We start from the raw sequence: 22786 nt of genomic DNA, 5'->3' as shown, positions 1-22786 counted from the left end.
GCCGTAGAATCTTCGTATTGATCTGATCATTTCTCTAGATCTAGACAAATTTGTGAAAAAGTTTCTTTCTGACAGCAATTTTCTAAGATCACAAGTCAATTTACTTGATCAATGAGCAGATTTTCCAGCCGTGGCAACAATCCGAAGATAGACGGAATGAGTGAATGATAGAAAGGAGGAAATTGGCACAAAAAGTTCGCGAGATTTTGATCAACCCACGGGTAAAAATGTACTGCCGACAAGCCCGCAATGAATGCATGGGGCACAGCGGAATAATCAATCTGGCAGGTTTCTAGAACATTAAGTTATTGCCGAGAGAATTACGTAAATATCCGTAACTTATACTAGTACTAGACTACGAAATTTCAGTAGTCCTACGCTGTTGCAACTTTATACGGAGGGAGTTGATAATGATGGAGGAACAAGTACGTAACTGGCAGAAAGTACAGATTTCCGTAAAAATACGGAAGAGTGGAAGCACTGGCATTTATAGGAACATTAAAAAATAAACTTATCCTATTCCATGCTTACCCACTTGTTCTGCATATTGCCAAACAACATGTGAAGTCCCAGTTCAAACCACGAGAATCCTAAAAAGTAAAAGGTTATTCTACTCATATCATCATAACCCATCACATTCTGAAAGTGAAAAACTATGTGGTTTCTGAAAAGAATAAATAAGTTGCATAACAGAAACCCAAAATATTATTTCCCCAAAGGACAAGCCATGGTACACCTCACCCATTATAACCTCAACAGTCCCGTAAGATTTCAAGAACATAATTAACAACAAGCTTCAAAAAGAACTCTGGGTTTATAACATTGGCAACCTGTTTTTATTTTTATTACATGGAACATTTTAACACATTATACCCTACATCGCACGGGATCGCCCGTGAATTCCCTTACGCGCTCCACCCTGACTCGCCCGGAACCGCCTGCGCCGACCTAGCGTCTTTAGAAACGAAGTCTCGCCTTGACGAGACTCTGGGGCCGGGATTTTGATTTGCATAGTTATAGCAAAAAGTTTTATCTTTCGTTTGATACCGAAACGAAAATTTTCGGGCCAGTAGTTTTAGTATTAGAGCTGATCGAAGTGCGATCGCGTTAACGACACTTCGAAAGTGTCTCGACTTGTTGAAAAGCGACACAATTGAGTTCGAAAACGGAAATAACGATGGATTTGAGTAAAAACAAGCATATGACACGTTGTAGCAAGAGTTTGGGGCGATTCAGATTGATCAGATGGAGAAAATCTAAAATTTAGATCTAGGGTCCGACCGTGAGAGTGACGGGTCGGACACCCCGATTGAACTAAAGTTAGAACATTTCCAACAGTTTGCGCATACATAAAGTTATATTTTTCTGAAACTACATTCAGTTTTCTTTTTAACTTTTATTTTTTCAGGATTTTTGGAATTTGTTTAGTATTTTTAAAATGTGCTTTTTAAACGCTTGTATTCACGGGAGGTGGGTTCCTTCCCCTTGCCTAGGATCTAACAAAGGACTTCCCGTCCAGGCACTTAGGGTGCAATGTGTTAAACTAAAAAGTAATCCTCAGCCATACTGTAGAATTGGTCTTTTTTACAGACAATCTTTAAGCAGTATGCATGATACTGTTTTCCCTGGGGGGGTAAGCATTGAGTAGAGGAAGTAGATTGCCCAAGTAGGCTACTGCTTCCCTCCCTTCAGACCTTGGCTTCTTTGATTATACTCCAAAGAAGAACAGACATGATCAATACTTTTGGAAATAAGGAAGATGTAAGCGATGTACTAGAAAGTGCAATTCCTCAAAATGCGTCACATGGTACCTTTTACCAGGCACACATGTACATATGGAGTACAAACATAGGACTTGTCTGCACAAATGGATTACTTGATATGAATCTTCTTATCTTGTGGTTTTGTCTGAGCCTTCTTCTTCATCATTTGAATACGTTTGTTGGCTGTCACCATAGAAAGATTGGCAACTGCCTGTTTATTGCTGCTACTGCTACCTCCTGAACTACTTGAGCTCTTCAGAGCAGGAGCTGTTTCAGTTGTGGGCGTACTTGGTGCAGAAGAAGACGATGAAGAGGACTTTGCTAATGATGGCTCTGACTTGCTCGATTCATGGTGGGCGGGAGATTTTTTGGAGTCTGACTTCTCCCATTTGTGCTCGCCAGAAGAGCTTTTAGAGGACTCTGACTTTTTGTCTTCTTTACTATGGGCGGAAGAAGAAGAAGAGCTGGATGTTTTAGATGACATGGCATCATCATGCTTGCTGCTCGACTTATATCCACTCTCCGACTTTTTCTCCCTTTCCTCCTTCGAAGACGATGATTTAGAGCTCTTTTCGTCGCCTTTTCCTGAAGATTTTGAGGAACTGTCAGATTTGTATCCTGATTTAGAATCTGACTTACTGGACTTCGAACCGTCCCCTTTGGGATCTGACTTTCGGCTGGAGGAACTGCCCTTGGCTTCATTTCGAGGTTTGGCAAGATTAGCTGCCAAACCAGCCAGTCCGACCATTGGCTTTGCTGTTGAGCTCAGACTGCTTGTCTCTTTAGGGGCTACAATAGCCTGCAAAAGGGAAAAGTTCCAAAAAAAGTTAGAGAAGACAAAAAGAAAAGCACTGAAAGAAAATGATTCAAATTTTGTACTCCAAAGAAAAACAGACTAGCCTATGATCTGATGGCTAAACACACTCACCACTTATTTGCTCAATCCCCATGACCATTTCATTAACACAATGTATAGGAAAAACAGATAAAGTTGGGTTTCGTTGATATTAAAAGTACACACAATAAAACCCTGATAATGATAACACAAAGTTCATGGGACCACAGATTAAACTGTGACAGTATGATAGTCAGAAGATAAAACAACCTGGTTTTGATGAAAGGATAGAAATAGAAGGATGGATGGTGAGTGCTCCTTGTTCCGTGTCTAAGCAAGAAAAAGAAAGACAATGATGGTGATGAGCCTTGGATTTACATCTGATTTTTGTCTTTAGAAAAAAATTGCTCTTATGTCAGACCAGTCATAACATTGTGAAACCAACACTGGTCAACGCACACTAACCATTCTTCTTGTGTAATCATTGAAGGAAGGTCTATTGTTTTATGCATACTCCAGGAAATAAGTGACGATTAGTCTCAACACCAGATAAGTGTGAGTCAGGTTGTGCGAGGACAAGCCTGGTGGGCTCATGTAACCTGTTACTCTCGATGACGATGGGTGTATTGTTTTGCCTCGTGTACACACGGTGATTTGAATTCGAGCTAATTGTGAAAAAAAATTGAGTTAAAAAAAAAAAATGAGTTGGGTTATTCAACATTTCCTTACGGGTGTTTGTAAGAAACAGGTTTTGCCAATACAAAGACAATAATATATAGTGGTTTCAGTCAGGGAACGGCAAATTGTATCAGCTCTATGTTATTTCAAGTTTTCCTTGTTTGTTTTAGCTGCGCCCAACTGTATTCTGTTGATTTCATTGAATGTAAAAAATCCCAGGGATTCCTTTCCCTTTACGCAAGTCTGAGCTCAGTGAATGTAAGTTTCATTGTATAGGCCGATAAACATGCACTTGAAATTTGAGTAAGTTAAAATACAGGTACTTTCCACGTATGGGACACTGGTCTTACTCTTAGTGACAAACGACAAAGCGTTTGGAACAGATTAAAAAAAATATGCTCTGCATCATTGATAGTCGTGCACAGTTGTGAAAATTTAGAAGCCCTTGAACTGTCAAACGAACAGAATGACAAATATCCTTTATGCACCAATGACCCCAATTTCAGCCAAAACAAGGCTGAAGCAACATATCTGCAACAATTTTAATAAATCTGTACTCACCTTGGGATCAATTCGTCTGAAGGCCTGAGTGCTAGAAGAAGTGTCAGGTTTACTGATCTTGCTCAATGGGGCCACCGGGTCCTTAGCAACGCTTGTAGTCGGTAAAGCTGGCTTTGGCTTCACTGGCTTTTGAGCGACCTGAGAACAAACAACCATATTTATGTAGTTGCATTTGATTTTCCCTAGGAATGTGATAATTTGTGGCATCTAGTTCCGTTTTTAAAAAATAAACACAACAAAGGGCACAGTTGCCCCATTGCTGTTTCTGTTTTAGAAAATACATTTGCATTATAATCGTAAGTGCTCATATTATTCTTTAAAAAAAAGTCCTATTTAAAACTCATTACAGTCCGTGCCAGCTTTAAGCACGCCGGCATAAAGCACGTTTCGGACTCAAGCATGCTAAACGGCTCTTACCGAATCTTTGCTATATAAATTACACGCCTTTAACTTTAAGCACGGTAACTCCGGCTTCGGGCACACTTCATTTACAAGACAGTCAATTCTTTCATGAAGACTGAAGACCCATCGAAGTTCGAACACAGTCTGCACCGGAGCAGTGGAGTGTGAGTGTAAGAGAAACACAAAGAACGGAAGTGGTGGAGACACACACTCACACGGGCGGAGAGGAAGGTAGAGAGAAGCACACAGCCACGTGCGTGGACATAGGATCTAGCCTAGGGCAAAGCTCCGCACAGACAACAAAAATACAAAGAGAGTCGGAAGACGAGAAAGGGAGGCTGGCTGCGATTTCACCTTTGATCCTCGCTATCCATTAATCCTGATTGTGTATGACCCGCGAGGTGGGATGAAGGCGGTGGTATGAATGTGGCACAGCGGGCAGTGGTACGCACAGGCAGTGTAAGGGCCTTGTGTGCTGTATTGTGACTGGCGGTCTAAATTAAGTTTTCATTTCCCATTCGACAACAAAACAAAAACAAACAAGCAAACAAAAACTACCATGGCGGGTAAAAATAACAGTGCACACTTTTGCGAGACCGCTATAGGCCTACTTACAAACAAAGGGAAATAGCAAGGGAAATTTTCCACATGAAAATCTCTTGATTATGTCTACTTCGCACTCAAGCACGCTTCAGCTTTCTCCCGATGACCGTGCTTAAAGCCGGCATGGACTGTATTAGTAATAGTGAGTCAGAATATTCTTTTGAAAACAAAGAGAAATTCTTACAGCCATAGGGAATTCTGTTTCAAAAAGTTTGGTAGCAAAGTAATAAGCCGCTTACATCGTTCATTTGTAGGGAGCCATTTCTCGTCCTGACCAGGATAAGTAGACTAAAGAAACTTAGCTAATTACTTGTTGAAATCCCAGTGTTCAAATATTGCCTTTGGGCTGGCATCTCAGCTTGTAAAAAAAAATGCTACAAAAACATGAAGCCAGTTTTAGAAGACAGAGGCCCTCCCAGGAAAGAGAAAAGGAGAAGAGAGGAGAGCTTGGTGATGTAGGGTGACCAAAGCTGAGAGGAAGCCTCACAGTAAAGGATCCCTTTATTGTCGACCAGGGGAAGCCCTAGAATGTTCCTACCATGTACAGGGATGGTACAAAAAATGTTTTCACACAAGGAAGGATACCAGCATGGCATTTTGGGACAAGGTGGTGGTGAATGGTAGAGGCAGATGCTAAGAAACTGGCAAAAGTTGAATACAACTGATGAAAAATGTATTGGATGCTTATCTTTGTAGAGGAACTGTTGATGGCCAGTGCTCGTCCTGTACAGTTCATTAAATTATAAGAGCACTAAACTATAAGACCACAAAAAGTATTACCCACCATCTTCTTCAGGCTCCTGGCGCACCTTGAACAATACCACACAAAGCGAGGGTCACTGATTTCCTCCTCAGTAACTGGTGGCTTGTGACATTCCTGAAGCCAAGAGGAAATAATATTTTTAGCAATTTGCTAATTAAATAAGACTTTTACTTTATGGTACCGGTATTTGCAACACATTTACGTCATATAAGTGCAAAAGATTAGAGATTTTACAAGAGAGTAACAAACACAAAACAGAAGGAGAGACAAGGATGATAGGTTTTTAATTGGAAAGAAGGAAAAAACCACATCAGAGCACCCATCAACCACCCACACATTTTTAGTTAGAGATCTCATGTTCTGCTAAAGCCATATTATGTTATTACTCTACATACGATACATGCCCATGTTAATCTGGGTGCCATTCTTGGAAAACAATAATTGTATCAGGCAGTCAGAGACAGCTTGAATCGATAAATTACGGAATAATGATAACAAAACAAAGTATGGACTGACAATAAATAATTGAAACAAATGTTATGACTTTCTATGAAACAAATTATTTGTAAACTAACGAAATAGAGCAGAGACCATAATAAAACATAGAGGGAAAAACGTATACAGTCAAACCTGCCCTGAAGGCCACCTCTATAATACGGCCACCTGTACAAACGGCCACTTTCCACTTCCCCCTTGCATTTTTTCTATATAATTTAACTGTGTAAAACGGGCACCTGTCCAACGCGGCCGCGGCCACCATATTTTAACACACAACCCCTATCACACTAAGCAATAACACCTGTCTTAGACAGCCACCTCAGTGACTCCATTAAGTTTTGTCATAAATTGTGCATTGGCCCCTGGCGTTGTGGGCGAGCCGTCATAATTCAATCACCTGTCGTTGTTGTTAGGTAGTCCCCCTCCAACCGATCATGTCGCGTAGGCCTCTCCCACTGTTGACCAACAGGTACCCATTTTCAGCTGCTGGTGAGGTAAGCGTGTGATCCCTCATAACCCATAAGCCCCGCCCAGAACTCATACACAAATCGTAAGTGAGATTAGTGGTCACTGTTTACCTCGTCTGTAACAAAGTAACAATAGACGTCAACTTGCGACAGAAGCGTCGCTCGTACTCCGAGTGGTGGCGACCCATGTGTTGGTTTTAACATGGCACTCGGTCTTCCTTGTCTGATACATTTTGTTTTATTGCCACCTTTGCGCAAAATCAGCAACAAAATAAAATTACAAACAAAATAGAAACAGCAACAACAACAAAAACAACAACAATGCGGCCACTTTCTATTGGGACCTCAGACGGGAATGGTTTGTTTTCTTCATTTTGATCAGTCCTGCCTAAGACGGCCACCGGTCTTATACGGCAACTTTTCTCCTTGACAATGGGTGGCCGTCTTACACAGGTTTGACTGTATCACAAAGCACTTGAAGGGTATTACTGATAGGTTACAATCCTTCTTTCCACATTGTATGATCACTATCAATAGATGCTGATTAGTTTACCTGATGATAAAGGTTGTGGCATTCTTGGCACTCCACCAGTTGATTTCCAGAACTGACATCAAATTGCCTGGAATATTTTGAAAACATGATGCAATAACAATATTGAAGCTATAAAAGTCATACCAAGGTTCAAATAGAAAGAGGATGTATGAACACAAACGCCAGAAGTAGATTTGAAAGCATTTACAAAAATAGTATTAAGCAGTATCAAGAACAGAAAACATTAGAACTTTGAAATAGAAAGCATTATAATCTACAGTCAAACCTCGTTATACCACCAACATAGAAAGCATTATGAAAAATCTACAGTCAAACCTCGATAAACCACCAACATAGAAAACATTATGAATAATCTACAGTCATACATCATTATATCACCAACATAGAAAGCAATATGAATAATCTACAGTCAAACCTCGTTATACCACCAACATAGAAAGCATTAAAAATAATCTACAGTCAAACCTTGTTATACCACTACGATTGGGATGAGTATGAAGTTGGCAGAATAGCAAGGTTCACGAATTAATGGGATTCTAATGCTGTCCTCTGTTAACTTTTTGTTTCCAAGGGGGTAAACCCACTATGCCAGGGCCCTCTTTTGGTACAAAATCTAAAATTGACATATATATTATATATATAGACCATGCATCAAAATAACATTGAGCGTGTATCTAGCTTACGATTATTATTGTTTATATTGCTGCTCATTTATATTATGCATGTGATTGTAAGCCTACTTGTGTGTGCATGTGTGTGCACGTGTGTGTGTGTGTGCGTGTGTGTGTGAACTCGTGGTGGAACACCAAACCAATGTGCCAGGATCTGGACAATAAAGATGTATCTTATCTTATCTTATATGTCACAAAATTGGTCATTAAATCAAAACAAATGAACCTATTTCGATAGTTCTTTATCTAATGAATGAACTACCGGTAAAAAAGACTTGTTTTCTGCAATTGCTGAATAATAATTTGACGCCAAAGTCGACGTACAAGGACATTCTGACCGTGAGCCTCTGGGAGCAGCTTGCCGGAGATATAAGGAGTTAAGTTGCCCTGACTGCCAAACATTAAGGGAAATGAAGATGCTGTGTAATCTGTGTTTGAAAAGTGTCTTTTTGCAGGTGAATTACATATTCATGCATTTAGCTCTGAGAGTCTTTCATTCCCAGCAGAACCTTGCATACATTCAAATTGAAAATTTCTGGCGGATGAGTAGCTATGGTATATATGTGTCAAGGTCCCTGTGAATGTACATTATCTTTTATCTGATAACCATTAGTCCATGGACCCCCTCAGACCTGTCACTCGAGCGTGAGTCTTCATAAAATAAAAGCGTGACGGGCGCCTGCCAGCCTTGAGGTCATCAGGCTGATATCTGGCGACTCCAGATATTTTGCTGGCGGGTGGGGTGGGTAAGAGATCATTAAGCAGCCAAAGAGTGGGTGCCATGCATTGTATTTAAGTGTGTACCTCTGGTGGCCAATTTGTTGGTGGTATGGCTGGACAAATTAGCATTTGTACAAATACTATACTTAAACTTATATTGAGGCATTCCTTTTTGTATGTTGGCAAAACCTGGCAATAAGTGAAGTCGGTGGTATTACGGGGATGGTATTACAGGGTTTGACTGTGTGTGGTTGTCAGACCTTGGTTCCAAATGATCTCCTCCATCAGAATCAACCCCAACAATTTTGTATTGTAAGATACACAATATTTACTGTGGGACAATAAATTCAGAACAGCTTTGAACATGTGTAGAGTATGTACATTAGGTGCGGACACTTACCATAAAACACTCTATAAAGTTGGTAGTATTGACGATACAACGCTTCCGACTGGCCGAGGCGAGACACATTAGGCTTAAGCGCGGCCTTGCACGAAATAGTGTGGCTAAGGCATATTTGTGCGCCTTTATGAGACTTATAGTGTGTCACAAAATAGCACGTTAACGTGGCTCCATCTTCTGTCTGCGGCCAGTGTATACACCAACCATGGCCTGTGCATTTTGACCGCAGCCGTTTTTGTTTGCAGGTGGCCATCTCCGTAGTTCCACCAACGCGCTATCTTGCAACATTTTAGAGCATTACAAACAATGCAGGTTTAAATGCATCTTATGTTACAGGCAGTAAAGTATTATTCTCTTGTTGATCAAAACACTAAAGAGTGAACTTACGAGGTCTGTCTCAGAATAAAGTTTCCCTGTCATGCTGTCCTCACACATAATTATAACAACAGAAAGCTTATTCAAATACCTATTCAACGTAGGAACCGTCAAGTTCAAGACATTTCTCCACTTGATGTACCCAGCGGTCAAAAACAGTGGTCAGTGATCATTTGTCCAAGGTCCCGAGTGCTTTTCTCAAAGCCTCTTGAATCTGGTCCTTTTCCTCAAATCGTCGACCTCACAGGATTTCCTTAACCTTGGGGAAGAGATGGGAGTTGCATGGGGCGAGATTGGGCGAATAGGGCGGGTGTTCCAATAATTCCCACAAGCAGCCCTTAAGAAGCTCATTCACAACTCTGGACTTGTGAACAGGTGCGTTGTCACAATGCAGGATGACACCTTCTTCAAGCAAAGTGGGTCTTTTTACGGGACAGCTTGTCTTTGAGGACACACTTGTAGTGGTCACCATTGACAGTTATGCCAGGTGTGACTAGTCAGCTCAGTATGAATCCACTCATGTCGAAAAAAACAATATGCATCACCTTTCTCTCCCCGTGTTTTCTGTGAGCGCTTCATCTTTCATGTCAGACCTCCCACCTTCAACCTCCTTGATCCATTTCTTTACTGTTTGAATTGATGGGGCATTATTCCCTATTACTTTGTATCGATCACCATGGGTTGAAACTGTAGACTTGCCGAGAAGAGTTGAAAAATTGATCACAACTCGGACATTGTAGCATGAGAAGGTTGAATCAATGTTTTGCTAAGCCATTTTCCTAAAATTTGCCTTGGACAAAGTGCACAAGAACACCACACTTGACAAGTCACAGCTGTATGACCCGTTCACCAATGCACTTGCAATTTGGCTTTGAGATTTCTTAGATGTGTTGTCATGACGTCACAAAATTTATTTGCTGTTGGTGTGTATTTTTGATTTTATGGAGGAGGGAAACTTATTCTGAGACAGACCTCGTACCTTATAAAATAAAATTGATATCTCCAGAGTGCATGATGTTTGACCTTCTGATTCCCGCCAATGAAACAGGAAAAAGAAGTCAAACCAAGGGGATGTCACTGTTGGAAAGTTTTACAAACTCTTGACTGAAAAGATGTTGAACTTGTTTCATTTAATTTGGAGAAACGCCTTATGTACACCGGCCGCGGTATGGCTCACGTACTCTACATGATAGGTAAAATAAGACTCACAGGAGGATGGAACAACCTCTACTTACCGGCAAACCACACAAGCAATGCCCATCTCTCGGGCAAAGTCGCCTGCATCCATCTGAGAAGCTGGGCCGTCATCATCACTAAGGACAACAGCCTCAATCTCTGGCTTAGCAGAGCTTGCCTCCTTCTCTTTTCTCTCCTTCTCAGCTTTCTCTCTCTGTCGTTGAGCCTCTTTTTCATCCCGTTCTTTCTTTTCCTTTTCCTTCTTTGCTCTCTCCCTTTCTCTCTCTTTTTCTTTCGCCTCTTTTTCATCTTTACTTCTAGACTTTGAGGAATCTAGTTTTGACTTTTTCGAATCAGGTTCTGATGAGTCTTTAGAGTTCTGAAAGTAGATTCAACACAACTTGTTTCTTTAAGACTGACCAAACTGTTAGAAAAGAAAATGCTGAGTTGACTATAAGCTGTATATATGATAGAATAGGTGACTCACAATAATATTATTAACTCTCCTTCCAAGCACATTTGTCTGGAGTGATTTCCCCTGTCCCAGAAAATTGTGGAATTTTCACTATTTCCAGGTTAGAATTTGTATGCTGGGGTTCACCAATAAAAATTCCTCTCTGTCCACAGCTTATCAATTTCTTGCCATTGAACTTTTTGCATAAAAATGTTTAAAAAAAGAAACTTTAAACATCAAACAGGCTCTAAAATTCATAGCGGGAACATACATCCTGCAAATTTATGAAGACAAAGGTAAAACATCCCCAGAAATGGACAGATCATGTGGCAATAGAATTGGTACTCCTAGCATCTCTTAAATGTACAGGGTGATAAAAAAAAAACTGTACAAGTTTTTTTCTAAATATCGCAGACAAAAATTGTTCTCCACGGCTGTTCCACTCAGGATCACTTAGTTGCCGGCCGACCTGACCTCCAAGACGAGGTCACGCCCCGGTCACGCTACCTGCGGGTGCTCGGCCTCGCGGTCAGCGTTCCCCCGCGATGTAAAGTTTTGTACACATAAAGCAACACCAGTTCTTATGAAAGCCGAGAAAGTCAATGAAACAACAACCAAATGATCACATGAAGACGAAGGTGTAGTTTACGACAGTATAATTTTTATCACCGAGAAGTAAAAGAAAGGGTAGTTTAAAAGAGGGGGAATGTGGCTTTCATCATAGATTGGTTATTACAAACAAACATGTTAAAAAAGAATAATTAAAAATAAACGGACCGACGGATTTTTACAGTCTTCATTGTCAGCTCACAGTCAGACTTTGCACTTTCAAACACACTTACGTTTATGAGGTTCGGCCAAAAAGTCTTGTTGCTATTGTTGATTATTCACACAGTCTTGTCAATGAGTGGGAAAACAGTTGAGTCCAGCCAACGCACGCATACATTTCACATGAGATTGAAGACCGTTCTTTACACCTTCACAGCTAAACTGATGTTGCTATAGTAAATAATTTGATAGACATACTACTATAAAACTATTTAGGAACTTAGGTTTTATCCGTGAATAGTCTGAATGCGTTTTTCCACTGGCTCTTGGAGTGAGGCCTTCAAATCTGAAGATGTCTGTACTCGGTGTGCTTCCAACACAGCTTAAATTTGTTTTTTTAAAAAATGCCTACTGTTCTCTTTTCTACTCTGGCGATTGTGGCATGGAGCATCCCCCCCCCCCCCCTGTTTGCCCAGCATGCCAAGGCCAAAGCCCCAGGCTTTCACAAATGGCAGGCAATGGCACTCTAGCATGTGTATTTTTGGTGTCATTGTGTGAGGAAATAACTTGCGGAATAGTTTTAGACATGAATCGATGTCTGCGCTAATGGAAACGTGTTCTGACGGTAGTACAGAAGAAGCATCTGGGGTGGGGGTATCCATTATGCTCGCGGGGGACGGAGAAGGCAACTCATGTCCTTCTGTAAGCAAAGGAATGCGCTCTTTAATGCACCATTTGCTAAGTTTAACACAGTTAGCACACACAGAGCACTCGTTAATGCTTATGCTTGCGTCGTAAGCGGACCAGTAGTAGTAGTATAAGGTTTTACGGCGCTCGCAACTGCTAAGGTCATATGAGCGCGCGAAACACAAGTTGTTCACCTCTGCGAAAGTTCACTTCACGACTGGTAACTAATTTACTTTAAAATGCTAAAAAGTTAAAATATTCAAATTCGGTGTAAATACATTTGTGATCTAAAACAACTTTTAAGTAACAATAAAAATTTTAAATAATATCAGATTCACTTTACAACTCGCCATAAAGGCCAATGGCCTTTATAAAATTTAAAATTCTGCTGGGAACAACGACGGAGAAAATATCCTGCAATTTCTTGCATTTATAATATTTCCTTCGGATCTCTCCAAAGTCTAGACATTCTGTTAAAATGTGTCTAATGGTAAAATCTGTGTCGCATCCGACACAGAACGGCTTCTCCTCTCCCTGTAGGAGGTATTTGTGAGTCAGGGCCGTGTGTCCGATGCGCAATCGAGTAAAAATGACTTCGTCTCTTCTGGAGAGGTCCGAAGGATTTCGCTGTTCTAGTCTGGGTTTAATTTCATATAATTTATTATTTTTCTGGTTTTCCCAGTGGCTCTCCCACAGACTGGAGGTGTACTTTTTGACTTTATTTCTAAAGTCAGTCTGTGGGAGAGTGTTTGTCGTTGATCCCAGCAGAAGGGATGAAGCTTTCTTCGCCAGGTCGTCTACCTGCTCGTTTCCTCGGATGCCCACATGGCTGGGGATCCATGCGAACATGATGTTTTTTCCTGTTTCGGATAGTGTATGGATTTTCTGTTGTAGCCTAACTATTTTTGGGTGTAAGAGTGTGTAGTTTGTGAGTGAGGTGATGCAAGACAGAGAGTCAGAAAGGATAAGGAAAGATTTGTTAGGAGAATTTTCTACAGAGTCCAGTGCCATGTCAATGGCAGTGGCCTCCGCAGTGAAAATGGAGGCTTCAGGATGGAGTCTCCTCTGGTGTGTATTGTTGGGAGATAGGGCTGCGGCGCCCACTTCATTGTCTTTTTTGGAGCCATCCGTGAAGATGAGCTCCGCACCGGGGTATTTATCTATTAGTTTTTTGTATTCTGCTTGAAAAGTTTTGGTGTTTGTGCTTTCTTTGTTGTGTGTGGTCAGCTGTAAATCTACTTTTGCCTTGGTGAGGTGCCACGGAGGGAGGTCGGGGAAAAGAATTTGTTGGATGTCTTGTTTGGAAAAGTGTAAGTTTTTGAGGTCCTCGAGGATTCTGAGGCCGAAAGGTTTGATGAGTTTTTCGTTGTTTTGGAATCTGTTTCTGGTTTCTGGATTTGTTTGAAAAATGCTGTTGTGCGCTGGATTTTCCGGTGTTGAGCTCTGTTTAACTGCGTATTGTAGTGAGAGTTGTGTGCGTCTGAGTGAGAGTGGTGGAATGTTGGCCTCGGCCTGGAGGCTCTCCACCGGAGAAGTGCGGAAAGCCCCCAGAGCGAGGCGGAGTCCTTGGTTCTGTATTGGATCTAGTATTTTTAAGACGTGTGGTTTTGCTGATCCGTAGACTTGACAGCCGTAGTCAAGCCTGGATCGGACAAGGGAGATGTACAAGTGGAGAAGGTGTTTTGAGTCCCCGCCCCACTCCGGATGTGATAGAATTTTCAAAGCGTTTAACGCTTTCTGGCACCTCACACGAAGGTCTTTGATGTGTGGTATGAATGTAAGTTTTTTGTCGAAAATGACACCGAGGAAACGAGCTTGGTCCTGGACGGGAATCCTTTCCCCGTATAGTGTCAAATCCGGCTGCAGCACACGTCTGCCTGTTCGGCAGAAGTGTACTGCAACCGTCTTTGACGGGGAGAACTTGAAACCGTTGTTGTTTGCCCACGTTTCAAGTTTTTGCAGCTGCGTTTGCAGCTGCCTTTCCATAGATCTCAAATGAGGATTTTTCGATCGGCAGCATATCAAGAAGTCGTCAACGTATAACGAGCTGTCTATGCTGTTCTGGAGGGTTTTCACTATGGAGTTAATTTTAATTTCGAAAAGGAGAGGAGAAAGGATGCTCCCCTGGGGGACTCCTTCCTCCTGTTGGTGGGGGTCTGAAAGGGAGGATCCGACACGAACCTGGAAGGAACGGTTCTTCAGGAAGTTGCCAATGAAGGCAGGGAGGTGACCGCGTATGCCGAGTGCGTGCAGGTCTCGAAGAATGCCGTACTTCCAGGTTGTGTCGAAGGCTTTTTCTAGGTCAAAAAAGATGGCGATCATGTGGCCTCTTTCAGCGAACGTCTCGCGTATAAAGGTCTCCAGGCGGACCAGGTGATCCAGAGTGGATCAGGTTTTCCTGAATCCGCACTGGAGACCGCTCAGCGAGCCCGTCGTTTCTAGAAACCACATGAGTCGCCTGTGAATCATTTTTTCAATTAGTTTGCAGAGACAGCTCGTTAGGGCTATAGGTCTGTAATTGGATGGGTGTGTGTGGTCTTTGTTAGGTTTGGGTATTGGAATGACAGTGGCGAGACGCCAAGACTCCGGAAAGGAGTGCGACCGCCACATGTCGTTGTATATGTGTAATAGGAGTGTGAGTGTTTCTGAGGGTAAGTGTCTAATGATCTTGTTGTGGATGTCATCCGGTCCCGGGGCTGTATCGCCCAGGTCCGAGATGCACGATGTTAATTCGTCTATTGTGAAGTCTGCGTTGTAGGTTTCAGTGTTGTTTGAGTGGAAGTTTAGGTGTTGTTTTTCTCTGTTAGTTTTGACGTTTTGAAAAGTGGTGTTGTAGTTTGCTTGGGATGAGTTTTTGGCTAGAGATGTAGCTATTGTGTTTGCAATGTCTACTTGTGTTTCAGCTGTTGTTCCATCCGGCCTCTGGACGTGCCGAATGGTGTCTGTGCGTCTACCTAAGAATTTTTTAGCAATTTGGAAAACTTGATTGAGTGGTGTCTGGCTGTTGATTTTGGAGATGTACTTTTGGAATGATTGTCTTTTGCTCTCCCTGAGGCATCTACGTGCCTCAGCTCGAGCCTTTAAATAAAGTATCTTATTTTCTATGGTGGTGTTGTTGACGGCTCTTCGATACGCTGCCTTCTTTTTCTTTACTGCGTCCTCACATTCCCAAGAGAACCAGACCTTGTTCCTCCGGGGTTTTGTTTTTGTTTTTGGAATGTGATTGTGGCATATTTCTAAGAGTTTTTCGTGAAATTTATTGTAGTTGTGGTCGAAATTGGGATTAAGAATCTTGGAACATTGATTGGCAAACCCGTCCCAGTCGGCTTTTTTGAAGTTGAAGCGTTCTGGGATCGGGTCGTTTTGGAGGCTATTGTTTTTGAGGAGAATTGGGAAATGGTCCGTACGGTCATCCAGCACAGACCACTCAAGATCTGGGACTAGTTCAGGGGTACAAAAAGTAAGGTCAAGGGATGAAGTGCCATAAGTGGCTCTGTTTCTGTAAGTTGGGGATTTATCATTTAAGAGACAGATGTTATTTTGAAATAAAAAGTTTTCTATTATTTTACCTTTCTGGTCTATAGGTTTGTCTCCCCAAAGGGGGCTGTGGGCATTGAAATCACCTAGTAAAATAAAGGGTTTTGGGAGCTGGGACTTTAAGTCATTTAGTTGGGTTATTTTGAGGGGGTAATTTGGTGGGATGTAAACTGAGCAGATCGTGATTGGTCTGTGCAGGGTGACCCGTACGGCAATAGCCTGGAGGGTCGTCTTAAGATGTACTTGTCTGTGGAGTGTGTGGTTGTCGGTGTAGATGGTGGTACCACCGGAAGCAATCTGGTTCTCCGTGTGAATGTGATGGTACGCAGTAAATCCTCTTAAGTCTATGGTTGAAGCCGGGGCGAATTTTGTTTCTTGAATACAGGCCACCCGTGGGCACAGTGTGGCCTGTAAATGTTGCAATTCTGCAATGGAAGGTCGGATTCCGCCGGCATTCCATTGCAGGACCGCCATTATGAATTTTTACTTTTTGATTTGGAGCACTTAGGCCCCGGCTTCGAAGAAGCACTCTGACTCCTCCTTACGGGGGAGGCAGAGTGTTTTCTAGGTTGCCGTCCTGGATTGGACGGCGGTCTAGTGGGGGATTTGGAGGAGTGACAGACTCCGCCCTTCCCGGGTTCAGGCCGGGGAGGGGGGTCGGAGATGTCTTCCTCCATAGGCAGGGGTTTGTCTGCTGGAGGGGTAGGGGGAGGTGGAGCAGACCGAGGGGACTGGGAAGGGGGGGGAGGGGGCTGGGGGGAGGGGAGAAGGCCCACCTCACACTCCATCAGAGGGATGAAGAGGAAGAAGAAGAAGAAGAAGAAGAAGAAGAAGAAGAAGAAGAAGAAGAAATGATAGAAGAGGGGTGAGGGGGAGAAGAGGGGGCGGAGGAAGAGTCCTCCCCGTCCTCCCCTAGAACCCCATAGCTGTTAGAGAGTGGCACCTCAAAGGGGGGTGCCACAGGGATAGTAGCGGGCTTTTTATTTCTGGTGTTCTTTGGCACAGAGACTTGCCTGTTGACCGCGGGCTTTGGGAGGTCGGTAGTAGAATTACTTGCCGACCTCATGACCATCTGGGTTGCCATTGAATATGACCGGCCAATGACTGGGGTTGTGATTGGCGGGCAGACAACCTTACGGGCCTCCTGGAAGGAGCAGCCATTTCGCGCCTTGTATTCTTGGATGGCGCGTTCTTGGAGCCAAGTCGGGCACTCCTTGCTGAAAGCTGTGTGCTGGCCGTGGCAATTGGGGCAACAAGGACTAGCCTTGCATTCCTTCTCAGGATGCCCGGTCTTGCCACAACGAGGACACACGGCTGCGTGACGGCATCGTGACTGGCTATGGCCGAACTTCTGACACTTGAAACAGCGCAGAGGGTTCGGCACATAGGGTCGTACGTCGAGTACCAAGTAAGATGCCCGAACGGTGGCTGGAGGGCGACACGATTCGAATGTTAGGACAATCGTGTTCGTCTCGATAGTAGTCTCCCCCCGCCGAAGAGTAATCCGGCGGGCTTCGACCACTCCCTCACAGTGCTCCACAATCTCTTCCATGGAGCAGCCTTTCAGCTCATGGCTGCGGACCACGCCCTTCGAGCGGTTAAATTTTTGGTAGTGCTCTGACTTACATTGAATACCGCCGAAGGTCGTGGTATCCAGGAGTTTGGTCACTTCGATCTCGGTTGCGCACTTGACAAGGAGTGCACCACAGGAAAGCTTCTGTACACATGTGGGAATGTATCCCAGAACTTTCCGTAGTGCATCTCCTGTCTTAAAGAGGTTGAGATCTGTAATTCTTCTCTGTGCGTCTTTGGTACTGGAGATGGCCACGTACGGTTGCCTCAGAAGCTCCTTGGGAGGAGGGAGGAAAGAGGCATCGGTAAAGGTCCTTTTACCTTTTTTTGAGTTTTTGCTCGGCTCGGCGGCCGCACCCGCTTCCGCGAGCCGAGACTTTTTAACGTTGGGAGCTGGGGAAGGGTCTTTTTGTTTTTTTGAATCCATGAAAGTTTTCTATTTGATTCGACTCCGGGGCTCCCCGCCCGCCACGGAGCCCAACAAGGGGACACATAGCTCGGATATCCAGAGCTGTGCCAGGGCTACCCCGGAGCTATACTCTCAACGAGAAAGTACGAGACCCTCCCGTCAAGATTGACCCAGGACTTGATGGGGTTTCAGCTCTCAACCGATTGAGTGGCATGGGCCGTGCCACCCTCCCGTCTAAGAGGAAAACCTGGGCCAAAGAGGTGTGTTGGTGAGGGACAGTCCGTGGACTGATCTCACCTCAACCGCCAGGTACCCGGTTTCCCTCCGCACGGGTCGCACCTCACGGTCAACGAGGCGCCCACTCTGTGGGATGGGTGACCTCTCTTTTTTCTGCACTTGAGGTCAGCGGTGGGAGGAAAGATAGAAGAAGAAAGAAAGAAGGAAGGAGAAGAGGAGGATACACCAAAGTAAGTGTCGCACACGGATCCCAGAGGGTTGGGGTCCGTGTGCGACACTCCGCCTTTGAAGGGGTTGCACCTTCTGCAGACGAAGCAGTGGGTCTATTTATATCCCCCCGACCCACTGGGGGTATAAGCGGACCAAACATAGGCACTGTCTTCTACACATTTCTGTGCTGCCTTCAAAGTTGTATTTGTAATTTGCTTCCGTAGTGTGCATATTCGCGAGCCACATTTCTCACACAGAGTGATGGAATGCTTGTCAGCTGTGTCGTTGTCAATGTTCAGTCTATAATATTGCAATAAGTCAGACTTAAAGTTTTTACACAAAAATTGACGCTGCTTAGGAACTTTAGTTTTTAAACTTCTTCCATCACAAGTATGACACAACTTGTTTAGATTCTCAAAGTAGATGTTATAAGACTGTTCCATCTTTGATGTTACAAGGCTCTATAATTATAAACACACAAGAAAGTCAGACGGCAAGTTCCCGCTTCACAGAGATTTTCTTTGTACCGAGCGTTGTACTAGACTAGTCACATAAAGTGCGCTAGTTCATGTAAATTTACCTCGTACCCTGAGATTTTTCACCACAATGGAGAGAATAGATTTATAAAAAGAAATATGAAGGTTAAAACAAAAATTGTTGGTTTGAATTATTAAAATCCGCTTTAAAATCCAAAAAAATTCATTAGCACAGAGCAGTACAACAGTGGTAGTATATAAGTATCCCAAGGGAATATAAAACGAGATAGAAACTGGTTTCAAACTGCGGGTTATAGAGGAGATGCTGAGCTTTTATTTGGTATATAACACCCCTAGTTTTACGGGATGGAGAAAGGGAGTACTATGCTGTAAATTCCAGTTAATATCTAGAAATTGTATCCTTTCCATGCGGAGCGGTCAGATCAAAGGATAGGCCGGTGGAAGTGGCGTAAGGCGTCAAGATTTATTACCTTCCGCGAGGGGGTCACAGGGGTCAGAAGGGTCAGACGGGCTACAACTAAGTGCGCCTCTCGAAGAGTGAAACTGAACAGCCGTGTCTAGAATGCTGTTATTTCGAACATACATAATTCATTCAAAAGGAATTTGTTTGACATAAAATACATGAAGAAGAAATTTATTTTGAAAATGGAAATCGTTTGAAGAAAAAAGCACCCAAAAACGAAAAGTTCACCAATTTTTTAAAATCTTATAAAGGAAGTCGAGAAATTATAGGATGATTTTTAACAAAGTTTTCTCTTTGACATTTAGTTTCCCATCCCTGTAACAGTTAAACAATATTTCAGGTCTTTTACAGAGTTAAAAAAAACTAACGATTTCATTCTGGAATTCCTAGAAGCAGTGCTCTACGTGCCCTCCTTTGGATTCGACACATGTTTAACTTAACACGTCGTTCGAAATGTTCAAAGGCGCCCACACACAAGGACCTGCTAAACCATGAGTGTTTAAAGCCACATACGCTACATATGTCAGTATGAAGTGGCTTCTAGAGACAATAGGGAGTGAGGTGCCCAAATCAACAGAATTTTTGGAGTTAACATATCCCGCAGGGTGAAAATGGGCTTTGCACTACACCATATATGTCATCGAAGAAATTATCCTGCTTTTCAAGACAATCGAAGAATCATGAACTAATTGCCATGCTCTGGCCCATGTCATCTCAGAAAATGGTAGTTGTAGGTTAAGATCTGCCATGAGAATGCAGACTGTTGAGGTGTAGGAAAGTCCTATCTGCAGATCGTCTTCGGACAGACGTCTTATGGGACTCGACTACTGAAATCTGCACCATGGTGACGTTTAAAGGGCTGCCCATGGTGCGTGTTCGACCTGAAGTGGTCAATTTAAAGGAACTTTTTAGTTCTGATTCGCTATCGATCAAAACTGACGGAACTTCCCTACTCATGACACGAATGGTCTTAGGGTCACCAAAGCATTCTTTCCATGCCATGCACAAAAATTACAAAATGTCAGGGACGGTGACTTTGTAAAGAGGTAATGTTTGATACAAAAAGCTCTCTGGTCTGTACTAAACTTAACCATGATCTCAGCAGGCAAACAAAATTTGGGAAAAATAGTATCTGCAGACTTCTGTTGACTTGTTAGACAGCTGTAGCTTGCAATATAACGCGATTGTTGCAACTTTTAGTGGTAGGCCTAATGCGAACTGGAACGTCATGCTACGAAAAAGGAAACAAGGTTGAAAATGGGTTGTTTTTTTAATGTGCTGTAAAAAGCAAAACCATTCAATGGACTTATCTAAAACGAATAGTAGACAAATTCCTTTTGGCTTCCAAATATTTAGTTCAAATCTGAAACACAATACTTCAGTATGGAGGTACATATATTTACAAAAAAAGCTGTATAGTTTTTGTTGGGTCACCCTGTATTCTGATGACCATACCCTTTGACACATAATAGTACAGTACCTTGTCAGATGAACGTTTTTCAACTTCTCTTTTCTTGGAGTCCTCTTCAGTCTTGGACTTCCCAGATATTGCTTTCTCAAAATCTGAGAGCGCTGATGGAGCCTGAGGTGGAAATTAGTTTTGCAATATAATGTATTGTATATGGAGGGGATTTTCCAAACTAGGAAATGGAGAAAAAGTATCAGGACTTAATAAAATAATAAAATCAGCATTTGAAAAGTCAAGACCTGGTCAAACCGTAACAACATCACCACATCCTACAACTACAATTACGACCTGTGCGCACATGTATGTGGATCAGGGGATAAGTGGGTGGTGCAACTTTTAAATATGATCCCCCCCCCCCCCATCAGAAAATTCAGTTTGCAGTAACACCCGCCTAGCACCAAGACTTGCTTCTAAAAAGCATTGTGCTGTGATGGAGACACTACTGAACTGAGATTCATTAGAAAAGGAGAGTTGTAAAACAAGGAAATCCGCTTGTAATTCAAGCCGGTCAATTGCAGTAAATCATTAACCATTTAGCTTTTGGAGATTTGTCCTGATACATTTCCCGCTGAAATCCTGGAAAAGGAAGATAATTTTAAAAATATACGTGTGTTTTAAAAATAAATTAATGAAATAAAATTTTCTTTAACAAATGATCGGGGGAAAAGGCAACAATGTTAGGATTAGGAAAAGAATACTGCTTCCAACGAGCCAGTTTCCATGGTGGTACAGTATATATGCAGGTTATTTTTTCTCCTATCATATTTGTGAATATCCGGTTTTCATTCGTTACCCATTTATTTAATTGAATAATAAAATAAACCAGCGCCTCAAAAACCCCCCCAACAATATCGCGGTAGACCAAGAAATGAACACTTAACATGTATTTGTTTGGTCAAGATAGCTTCACGGGCTGAATTTTTATGTTATTTCCAAACTTTCCTTGGATATGCCCAGGTATCAACTCCATTGCACCCCCCATTTTATCAAATTTTCTTTTAAAATGTACATACACACGCATTATTTCTGGGTCAATTTCGACCATTCAAAACCTCAAAGAAAGAATAAGAATTCTACTTTTAAATTGCCTCTTTTTCTGCCAATTCTCATCGGACATTATTCCTAGACCTCATAGAAATGCATACCACAGCAGGTTTGCACGTTCAGCAATTGAAACGCCGTGCAACTTGCTCTAGGAGCAAATCGATAGACTCTGTGCAATGCCTCTCTAGGTGTTAAATGGTTAACGTTAACTGAAGTATGCAGAGGGCACTTGGAAGTGTAGTTGGAAAACCCTACTACTTCTACTAGCAATGCACACGATAGCTGTACCTCTTTGTTCTTCCTTCAGACCATCCGGCCAAACTCTCCTTTGTCTAGGCCCAACTCTTGGTAGGCATTCTTTCATTATCAATTAAACGGTATAATATGGCTCGGTGCACTTAACTACAGCATTCAGAAAAAAATCAGTCAACAATGCTCAGAAATATGCTAGTCGATGTTATATATATCAAACCACTCCGACGCACAGTGCCACAGGTGCTCTGTACCCCTTACTAAAAGTTTTTTCATCCATCCCACCCCCACCCCTTTCCTCAAAGTCAAATGATATAAAGCAGGCAGAAAACAGGTTAATCCTCCTCACCATCTATATATATATATTGCTTGGATTACAGCAGTGAACAAACCTTGAGTCCTTTCCTCTGTGCGATTGCATCATCCAGCATGAATTTCAGTTGAGCTGTGCTATCCTTTGCTTTAGAATGTAGCAATTTCAGAGCTTTAACAAACACAGGGTCCAGTTCAACAACAGCCATCCCTGAAATGCTATAAAAATTATAACAAAAGTTCAAATTTAAATGTGAGTACTAAAGTTCTACCAGAAATAAAGTCAGTGTATTCAGGTCATACCATAATTATTTATTGTCAAATACACCTTGGTAAAATCACTTGACCACAGATTTGGGGAGAGTGACAACTAGTTACGAGAGAGAGAGAGAGAGAGAGAGAGAGAGAGAG

The 22786-nt window shown here is 42.5% G+C and overlaps 1 protein-coding gene across 3 annotated transcripts in view; it reads right to left on the bottom strand.

Annotated features, from left to right (window-relative positions):
- Window positions 1–1410: 1410 nt before the first annotated feature.
- Window positions 1411–22786, bottom strand: part of LOC101861607 (integrator complex subunit 12) — a 26170-nt gene continuing 4794 nt past the window's right edge. For all 3 annotated transcript variants that reach the window (XM_005106322.3, XM_005106323.3, XM_035971876.1), the window contains exons 2-8: window positions 22456–22594; window positions 20780–20881; window positions 10525–10844; window positions 7124–7190; window positions 5627–5719; window positions 3838–3975; window positions 1411–2562 (exon numbers count right to left, since the gene is read on the bottom strand). In XM_005106322.3, the coding sequence (XP_005106379.1) occupies window positions 1873–2562; window positions 3838–3975; window positions 5627–5719; window positions 7124–7190; window positions 10525–10844; window positions 20780–20881; window positions 22456–22594 (1549 nt within the window). In that variant the 3' untranslated portion in view covers window positions 1411–1872. The remainder of the gene's footprint in view (window positions 2563–3837; window positions 3976–5626; window positions 5720–7123; window positions 7191–10524; window positions 10845–20779; window positions 20882–22455; window positions 22595–22786) is intronic.

This window comes from Aplysia californica, unplaced genomic scaffold (assembly GCF_000002075.1).
Source record: "Aplysia californica isolate F4 #8 unplaced genomic scaffold, AplCal3.0 scaffold00526, whole genome shotgun sequence".
In the NCBI taxonomy this organism is placed as follows: domain Eukaryota; kingdom Metazoa; phylum Mollusca; class Gastropoda; order Aplysiida; family Aplysiidae; genus Aplysia; species Aplysia californica.
This window is presented reverse-complemented; position numbering and strand designations above follow the sequence as displayed.